The following is a 10,225-nucleotide window of genomic DNA, read 5'->3' as shown; positions in this document are numbered from 1 at the left end:
GAGAGAGAGAGAGAGAGAGAGAGAGAGAGACACAGGGATAATCTGTTAGAAAAAAGGAGGTTTGCCAAGGCTGGGGCAGCACGAGGCCCCATGCCCACACACAGAAGAGCTAGGCTGTACAGTATTGAGGGGCTGGGGGACAGGGGGACCTGGTCTTTGAAGAAAACAAGAAAGAGAGCGGGAGAGAAGAAAATTGGTATTCAGTCTCCCAGCACACCAGAGGGCCATTGGTCCTCTTGGGATCCCCAGCGATGGCATCGCCAACCCGAACACGAGACAGACAGACGACACACTCAGGTACACATTGGATACACGGTCCAAAAACTGACACGCAAACTATTTTGAGTTTTTAGCCACGAGGCGAGTTATGGGAGGTTTAGTAGGAAAAGCAAGCTGAACTCTCCACCAATAAGAAAGGATAGCTTGGGAGAAGTAAATGAGTGTTTCAGAGGAGGAAGAGCAAGAGTAAAACGAGGGAGAGAGCACCCGAGAAGAAGAGGGAAGGATCTAAATTAGGTGGAGACGCTTGTCCGATGTGGTACCATCCATATCTCTGGGAAAATTCAACAGAGTTCAACAGACTTTTGATTTACCACCCCTCTCTGGTGTTAATGGTACGGTGAGCCTTGGACGCTCTCTCCCTCAGCTATGCTGCTGGGTGCATCACAAAGAGACGGGCTGCAATGGAGCTCTATTAAGGAGCACAACTCCAGAGACTTGGATTCGGGTAAGGGCTCTACATTCAGATCAGTGAGGTTTACATTCCGTTACTATAGTATAAGGTAGATTCTAGAACCTGGAGAAAATGTCTGATTCTGCTCTGTCCTTGGCTGGGTTGCGCTTACTGATTGATATCAGACATGTTCAGATAGTACAAACAGTGCAGAGAATTGGCTGGGATAGATTGTGATTTTGCTCTGGAGAGTGAGTGAGTTTTCATATGGTAAATATGCCTTGACGTTTACTTCATGACATAATAGCGTTAGTTGTCATAGCCCCATTTATGTGGAGTTGGTAGGATAGGAAGTGACTGCCATCCTAGATCAGCGTAACCAGGTTGTGAGAGTGGCTAGCTCAGCAGCAGTGAATAGGAAACCTATAGAGTAAAGCAGCCAACAGCATAGCAGTGTTGAGTGGCAGAGTAGGGGGAAGAAGTCGAGTGAGGAAACATGATTACCTCGTTAGAGTGCATAGATTAAATCAAGGAAGCACTAAAATGACAAAAAACAAGATTTTTTTTCTTTTCATTTTTCGATTTGTAAACTTTAAGCTGTTCCAAAGATTTTTTTTGTTTTTGTATTTTATGTCATAACACACACAGTTTGAACATCCACAATTTTGCTAATATTAAGCAGGTTTTGTTATATACCGTACAACGTAATGGCGAATACAGCTTGCAGTTCCACCAGTAGTGACCAAGGGGGTACAAAAAAACGACACACACACGCAGACACACACACCACAACGACCAACGGAGGGAGCAAGGTTTGCTACAGAGGTCTCGCCCGCCCACACGCCCATCGGCTCTCAACGGGACCACGACGAGTCACAACAAAGTCATGAACACAGACAGGAAGCAGCTTTTTGTGTTCAGATACATTTTATGTGGTTTCGTTGCTTTTTTTTTCTCCATCCCTCCAACCCCTGCTAGCTTCCTCTGTAGTATCCTCAGCTGAAAGAGACTAGGTCCGTTTCTTAATCCAATGTTAAAAATGTAAACATGACGAGGTGCCTTGGTTGAGGTACTGAGCCGAGTCTGGGGGTGGTATGAGGGTTCTAAGGCGAGTCCAGCCGAGTCACAGTCAGCGATGCAGGCTCTTCTGGGCCTCCTTCAGCAGGGTGTCAAAGTCCAGGGCGTCATACTTGCTCTTCACCGGCCCTGGTCCAGCTTCGTCTGGAGAGGGAAACACACAGCTTTGTTAGAACAGTGTCATCATAGCCATCAACATTACATGGAGATACAACTTGAACAATATCTTAGCATTGCTGCCATCTAACAGTTCATACTCCTTTGGGCGGCAGGTAGCCTACAGGTTAGAGCATTGGGCCAGTAACCAAAAGGTTGCTGGATCAAATCCCTGAGCTGACAAGGTAAAAATCTGTTGTTCTGCCCCTGAACAAGGCAGTTAACCCACTGTTCCCCGGTACGCCGTCATTGTAAATAAGAACGTGTTCTTAACTGACTTGCCTAGTTAAATAAAGGATAAATACAAGTAAAAGGTGCGACACATTTCCTTTGCATTGTAATTTCAGAAATATGTCCATAATATATCTGCCACTAATAGTGAAATGATAGTTTCACAGTATTACTTTTTATGTGAGAAAACAAGCATTGAATAGTGTAGGGAATCATTGTACCATCTAAATTGCTGTGAAATATACTAAATATATTTCACAGCGATTTAGATGGTACTATATTTCACAGCGATTGAGATGGTACAATGATTCCCTACACTATTCAGTACATGTTTTCTCACATAATCTGAAACTGAGGGAACAGTGTAGAATTTCAGCAAACAGGAAACGAGCCATTTCCACAAGATAACACAGCCACAAAGTCAGAACAGCTTTCCCAGTTTGACAACAGTTGCCACTGGGCGGGAGAAATCAATATCAAAATATCACATACAATCACAACACTGGTGGGTAATACTGTGCAATACTGTGAAACACAGTATATCATGGACATGTTCTGAAATTACAATGCAAAAATTCTAAGAAATCCAATGTGTGGCACCTTTATCAACTTTCTACATTCATTTCGTTTGACTGTATCTCTGTTTACCCAGATCTATGTATCTCTTCCTGCTGAGCCTGTGCATGCCACCCGCTCCGTTCTGGAAAAGCGGCTCTCGTCTGTGCCTCTGGATCTGCTGCCCGCTGGGTGCCGGACGGAACTTGATGACTCCACAGCGTTCCCTATGCGCACACACACAAACACATGCGCACACACATCAACACACACAAAAGACAGAGAGTTTCGGCACGTGGTCCTCACCTTCACTGCATTCCGTACTCTGGAAGGTCACAGACAGGCCAGACAGGCTGATTTAAAAAAAAGGACCTACTCGTGTTTGGTGATGACTTTGCAGTCCTCCGGGTCTCCAAAGGCCTCGAAGCGTTTGCGCAGCATCGTTTGTGTGACGCTGCTTGGCAGGTTGTGTATGTAGAACACTTGGCAGTTGTCCTAGGCAACGACACAATGGCAACCGTCAGAACAAGACACTTGCCGCAGTGGCAAATCATGCCGACTTCACACACACGGTAAAAACTCATAATAGCAGAACTGGTATTTACCTCGTCAATTTGAAACACAGACTTGGAGATTTTGTTTCTCTGCTTGTCTCCGTGGCACGTCTCAGAGTTCTCACAGCTGAGGAGAGAGACACAAAGCAGAGACAGAATAAGACGGGAGCTAATGGAAGAACCTGAGTCACATGCCAATGAGAGAAGACAGTACACCTGGCTGTGACTGCTAATCAGACTAACAGTGGTTTACATTCTCACCTGAAGTCGGGCTTGCTGCTAGGCGAGTGGGGCTGGCAGCAGCTGGAGTGGAGAATGGGGGAGGGTGAACGGGAGGAGCGTTCCCCCGCTTCATCTGAGTTGTGGGGGGATAAAGCGTCCCCCTTTCTGTCAGCCCTGTTACCGTTACTCAGGTACTCTGGCACCTTGGAAAAGAGCCTGTCTTCACGCTGCTGTTCCAGCCTCTTGTCCCCTTGGACCCTGCGCTCAGCCYTGTCCCCCTTAGGCTCTGGCCCCTCCGGAGAGGAGCGTCCGAACAGCGAGTGGGCCAGCATGGCGGCGGTTCTCTTCCGGCTCTCCCCCAGACTCAGCAGGCAGTAGTCGTGGTCTCCGAACGTCCTGTGGACTTTGGGTTCTGCATCGATGGCCTGGCCCATCTTGCGGAGCTGGGCGTAGAGTTCAGTCTGCTCGGGGAGCTTGCGGGAGTGGGCCCGGGTCAGCCACGAGCCCTTCGGTGTGGATTCTCCTTTCCCCTCTGGCTTGAACAGCTCGTCCTCCACTTGCTTGTGAGGGGGGGTGGTGGGAGGGGTGAGGCCTGAAAACACACGCCACTCTAATAAGTCACATGTACCTCACAGTGGTTTCAAACAGCTCTGTTGGGTTAACATTAGAGAAACATCAACAGTTCAGACAATTTCACTGGTCACGTTTTAAAACACTGCTCATGTTTAACTGTTACTGGGAGTACTGTCTGTTACTCTGTTCACTTCTATCTGTCTTTCAATGGCTTTCCCAATACAACAAATTGCTTTGATGCTGTTATTTTGTAACATTACAGTTAACACAGCACCTTGATACGGCACAAGGCGAGCACACAATCTCATATTAATTTTGACCGAAGTGCGTATTTGACTTTCAGTTGTTATTAACATCATGGCTTTTGAGGACGATATCAGCGGCAGACACTGTAAAGCATTGTTATATCGGTCTTCTCCGCTTCCCAAGTAGCTACGCAACCAAATTAGCCATGTCAAGATGACATTTACCCAGGAGACAGATCACGTCCTTAGACTCCAGTCATGCTCTTCACAACACGATACAAACACATTCCCCCTCTCCTCTACTGCTTTGCTACCGAGCTGTGTTAGCAATAGTATATCTAAAAGAGATAAACTAGTCTACAACACAGTATATTTGCTAGCTAGACTTTATTTCCCTCTAGACAAGCTACTTCTGACAGACACAAGGATTACGGGACATAGCTCCAAAACGTTGTCTCGTCAAGCCAAGGCGTAAAAGACGCCAAGATGATCAACACCAACTCAAAGCCCCAACATTACCTGCTGTGCCACACAGGTCCACGCTGAGAGTCTGCTCAAAGGGCCTGTTGGCATACTGTGTATCTCTGATCATGGGGAAAAGAGAGAGAGCGATTGCAGAGTCATCATCAGGGCCAGGGGAAGGGGGTGCAGGGGTCGGGGTAGAGGGGCGACAAAAGGATGTACTGTTCGGTGCTCTGTTTTTTTTATTTTTAAAGGACTTCTTTTCTTTTGTTGGAGATTGTATTACATTTTCATTGTGAACGTGAACTACATGAGAATAGCTTTCCTTTACAGCCGTCTATGATTGGTATTACAGTACAAGCTCCTTCTCCTATTGAGGTCTATTTTTGGATCTGTGTTACCATGAAAGGCTTGTGTGGAGTGCTTTGGGGATATTACAGAGTCCACAAAGCAGCAAAAAACTATCTGGGGGCCAGAGAACAGCACAGTCATTTCACACATGGAAGAGTTCCAGAAGTGTACATTAAAAATAGCTTTGTGAGTCCAGTGGGGCTATGGGCTAGCAGTATATGTATTGTAGTGTATAGGACTATAGTACGGAAAACAAACCCGGTAGATTTGGGAGTCAGCGGCAGACAGAGGCAGGCGCGTTTCTCTGCAATCAGAATGACAGAAAGAGTCGTTGGCACCAATGATTACATACATGGTCAGAGAACACAACAGCAGATTCAGCAGGTATAAAAACAACATTTTTACCAGCCTTTTAACAGTGGCACTTGTGTTATTCATTCACATCAAATTGAAGAAAGATACTGCACGATGGAGCCATGTGGACTGAAAAATCGGGACAGGCCTTGAGAGCTTGGGGCTTCTGACATCGTCACCATCTTGCCTTACCGTTTTGACAGGAGAGGTTATCGGGTTCGGCTGCGTCTGCCGTGGTTTGGGAAGTACTGTTGTTATTGGCGGCGGAGTCTTTCTCCGGGTCGTCTCCCAGGGGGTGTTTGACCGCCTTGTCCTCCTCGTTAGGGCGCCGCTCCCCGGACGCAGGCTCCTCCCTCACCCGGCCTGCACGCACCTTCTTGGCGAAGCGGCTGGGGAAAGAGGCGAGCCTGCGGGAGCGACGGACTGAGAAGGAGGCGTCCTCCAGGTCAGGGCTCAGAGGGGCCTCTAGGCCGCGCTCTTTCATAAGCTCTGGTTTGATTGAGCTGGCAGTCGGGCTAGGGGTCTCAGTCTTTCTGTCATGCGCTGACTTGGTGATAGCATCTCTGTTATGGGTGTAGGGGGGGCTGTGGAGTCTGTAAGGCTTGCTCACGTCAAAGGAGTTGACCGTTTTGAGCAGTTCGCGCAGGAGAGAGTTGGCTTTCACCTCCCGTCTGCGGGTAAAGGCGAGGCGCGGCCGAGGTGCGCTGCTCTGGGCCTGGGGGGCAGCCTTGTGACAGTTCGGGTGGATCAGGGTCGTGGGGCACTCGGGCCTGGCCCTGCGTGCCTGGCCTGGGCACTCGCGCTCCTTGCGCTCCCAGCCGGCCTGCTTGCGCATGGGCAGGCAGTATGTGTGCATATACTTGATGAGCTCCACAACAGATTTGAGTTCTTTCTCCGAGGAGAACTGGGGCTTGGTGGGCTCAAGGGGAGTGGAGCGTTCACTCTCACTGCTCGAGGACTCCTCCTCTTCTTCCTCCTCGGACTCACTGTCCTCATCGTCATCATCTTCCTCCTCGTCCTCCTCATCCTCTGTGTCGGCTGAAGGAGTGTCTTCCGCCTCCTGTGCAGAGGTCAGGTGCCGGTGGAGCTCTGTGCACAGACGTCCTGCTGGTCGCACCGCTCGGGGCTTACGCTCCTGTGTGCTTTCACGCTACAGAAAGAAAGAGTTAGAGTTACTGACGTAAACTCACCCCATTCCGTACAAATGTGCGCAACCGCAACATTCAAACGAGGCTACAACGAAATGGGACTGTAGCGACTGTGTTGACTTCAAAATCGGGGGTGTGAACTAGGTTTCTATTCAAGCGTTGATCAACATGGTAATGGCTCTATAGTATTGGAGAAAAGTTGAAAAAACGGACCCTCCGTTACATCGTGACGTGTCATGTCGTAACGTACAGCACGCATAAAGCAACTATTTCTGTCCTACAATCTCTCTCCACCAGGTGTAGCACTTCTCTCATCGTTTAAAAACAAGAAATGGACAGTGACTGGGGTAAGGGGGAATACCTAGTCATTTTTTGTGTCATCATTGCATGCGATCATCATTCTCAAAGCCGCTCCCAAGATCACTTTAGCACCGCCCTAAAAACCCGATTCAAATTCGACACAAACCTTCAAATAGGTATGTAATCACACATTATATAAACTMTTTATAGTGTTTTATTTACATTTTAGAGGCGATAAGGTGATAAGTTGGACAGATCGAGTGAAAAAAAGCAATCTATATTGCTCTCACTATCACGCATTAGTTTCGCTTCCCCACTTGCCAATTTTTAAAAGACCCGACGGGGCTCATTGCCTGCTTGAATTATGCAGAAACGGGCAGCGTTTAGGTCATGTAATTGATTCTGTTGGAAAGGGCAGAAATTGTGCTTTACAATGGTATTGACATTACAGTTGATCTGGAAGTATTACGTTTTTGGGGCGCTAAAATAAGAGCAATTGTACGGACCAAGGCGATGTACGAGTTTACGTTACCGCATTTCGATAGAATAGCCCTTCTCACTGAAAGAAAATATACTTATGGCCTTACAATCCTAACTTTCAACCCATTGTTTATATGTCGTCTACAATTTTATAACCGTATTGGAACTTTAAAAGATTATCATATACATCTTTCTTTTTCTAACATATTTTATTGTATGGTGACATCCGGGCCTTCTTTAGCTTCTGCATTAATTCTGTCGTTAGAATGTATTATTCAAAATCCATACACATGCGGATTTGGTCCTCGTGAGGCCTTATTCCTCTCTAGCCTTCTGCTTCATGTCTTTTAGAAGGTTGGATCTGTCCTTCGACAACCACCAACATTTAGTTCAGAACATGCTCCAGATCCTCCGTCTCCCCCCACCCCCCCCCCCACACCTCCTCCGAGCTGGGCAATTCCGGAGCATCGCGATCGAAAAACATTGGGACCATACTGCTTGGATTAGTCGTCGACTATATATTAGTGCTACTTCACCAATAGGAAATTTGATGCCATCACCAACACATAGCCGGGCTCAGAGGAGCCACAGGGGATCTGTCGGCCCCCAGCCCCCACCTGACCCAGGATCGCCCTCCACGTCCAGAAACCAAAGCACCCCCACGCCAACATGCCGTCTGAGGCTGGGGACACGAGCACGGAGAGAGTATAAGCTGAGGGCGTGAGTCTCGAGGTGGCGAGTGAGAGTAAACCTCCATTACGTTACTTAGTCTGGAGCGCTAGACTACGAGCTATTTTTCAATCGCTATGGATCTTGTCATAACACTTACCTGAGAAAGTAAGCAGTTAGCCCTAGAAGCACAATTGTAGTTGGGTGATGCAGTGACCAACTGTCCAAGACGGGATTGGTGTCCATACTCCACATTGGGCTCCTGTTCTTTTTAATTGGCCCTATCAATCCTATTCTCATCTGATTGATTTAGCGCCTATCTACACATGGAGATGTGGAAAGACATTACACCAAGTCACATTGGCCTCTGTCAATAAAATTGCCCCTACACGCATATGGGTCCCTCTTGCTTCACTTGATCTAATTTTCAAGCGAAGTGCTATGCAACTGCTAAAGCTAGCTACAGCTTCAGCTAGCTATCTATGACTGGACAGAAACACATTGAAAATTATAACAAAGTACAAGAAAAACACGTATTGCTCATCTCCCACCTCTTGTGAATGGGACTAACCGGGATCCCACGTGTAGGAGATCATGTTACCAAAAGGTGTCAGTAATGCTCCAAAAATCCATCTTCCACCCCCCCATTCGCACCGTAGTTACGGCGGTGAAGGCTGTAGTAAGCCTTTTAAGCCTTTATTTTTCTCATTTATTACCCCCAGTCTGGCTCTTGCTTTTACCTCTAACGGATGGTGGTGAGCCGACGGCAACAATGTAATTCTGTCTCACCTATTCTGTCGCCGCCATCTTGATAACCCAGGTGGTTGAAGATTCGCAGTCTCTAGCATGGTGAGGCTGCATGAGCGATATCAGTGTTGGGATAGAGCGGTGATATACCAACCGACCATGTGCAAGTCTGAATCCTACGTCATAAGTATCAGAGCTGCTCTTAAGCGCTAGAAACCCAGGCTGGCGGAAGGGACTGCAAGCCGCCCGTCTCCTGGCAATTCCATGAACTTGGGTCTGGTTACATTTACATTATTAACACGTTCACCACGTTTTAAGTCATTAGCAGCACGCTTCCATCATAATTCTGCAGTCAGCGACTTCATACAAATGGGTCGGCATTACTCCTATGAATATCCAGCATGGAACAATCCCGCCAATATTCTCACATAGTGCACTCTAACTCTTTTAAGGGGGGCGAGGGGGGGGGGTTTGAAGGAATTAATATCTATCCTAGGTTATTCCTTAAAGAGGTGGGGTTTCAGGTGTTCTCCGGAAGTGGGAATTACGGGGAACAACCTCCCATCTGTCCTTGACTCGCCAAGAGTGCTACATGTAGACCTTGGCGTTGGATCGCCGCTGGCAGGAGTCGAACGCGTGGTCGTGTCTCTCTCTCCAAACCATAACATAGGCGGTAGACCCGCTCTCACTGCTATGGGGGGTTGTCCACTCAGAAGCTCCAGTGAGAACCATTACATTGAACACTTTGCGCAGGAGTCATCGGAGCGGGGACCGAACCTCGTACTCTGCGTCTACCTGCAGCAGAGGGAATGACGAGGGCAAGGGTGTCCTACGAATGCAGCCAGTACTTGTCATCTCCCGTCTGGATTAGCCCTAGAGGTGGAGCATGAACGCCTAGTGCCCGCTGTTGGCCCCTGTTGGTGTAGGGTGCCTCGTCTCATCCAGGCCCTGCCTAGTTGCCGACCTTGTAAACTGAAGGTACGCGAGCCGGTGCCCTACAACTCATGGGTTCCCAGAACGCCGCACGTCCGCCCCGTATGCTGCGTAGTTTGCAACTCCATTGCCCGTCAACGTTTCTTCGTTACGTACACGCGATGCGTAGCTTCAACTTTCCAGTTCTCATCACGTACCACTGCTCTCCGCTCTCTCCACTGGCCTTCCAGTTGAAGGCTCGCATCCGCTACAAGACCATGGTGCTGCCTACGGAGCTGTGAGGAACGGGCACCTCCGTACCTTCAGGCTCTGATCAGGCCCCTACACCCAAACAAGGGCACTGCGTTTTCATCCAACCTCTGGCCTGCTCGCCTCCCTACCTCTGAGGAAGTTACAGTTCCCGCTCAGCCCAGTCAAAACTGTTCGCTGCTCTGGCACCCCAATGGTGGAGCACAAACCCCTCACAGACGCCAGGTCAGCGGAGTCAATCACACC

At 48.3% G+C, this 10,225-nt stretch overlaps 1 protein-coding gene across 1 annotated transcript in view; it reads right to left on the bottom strand.

Annotated features, from left to right (window-relative positions):
- The window catches only part of LOC111965368 (peroxisome proliferator-activated receptor gamma coactivator 1-beta), an 18,857-nt gene that overhangs the window by 2,582 nt on the left and 6,050 nt on the right, over positions 1-10,225 (bottom strand). The window contains exons 2-9 of the mRNA XM_023989521.2: positions 5,646-6,603; positions 5,358-5,403; positions 4,806-4,870; positions 3,508-4,060; positions 3,298-3,373; positions 3,069-3,187; positions 2,786-2,919; positions 1-1,894 (exon numbers count right to left, since the gene is read on the bottom strand). The exon at positions 1-1,894 is cut by the window's left edge and continues 2,582 nt beyond it. Coding sequence (XP_023845289.2) covers positions 1,803-1,894; positions 2,786-2,919; positions 3,069-3,187; positions 3,298-3,373; positions 3,508-4,060; positions 4,806-4,870; positions 5,358-5,403; positions 5,646-6,603 — 2,043 coding nt within the window. The 3' untranslated portion in view covers positions 1-1,802. The remainder of the gene's footprint in view (positions 1,895-2,785; positions 2,920-3,068; positions 3,188-3,297; positions 3,374-3,507; positions 4,061-4,805; positions 4,871-5,357; positions 5,404-5,645; positions 6,604-10,225) is intronic.

Source organism: Salvelinus sp. IW2-2015, linkage group LG6.1 (assembly GCF_002910315.2).
Source record: "Salvelinus sp. IW2-2015 linkage group LG6.1, ASM291031v2, whole genome shotgun sequence".
Lineage (NCBI taxonomy): Eukaryota > Metazoa > Chordata > Actinopteri > Salmoniformes > Salmonidae > Salvelinus > Salvelinus sp. IW2-2015.
This window is presented reverse-complemented; position numbering and strand designations above follow the sequence as displayed.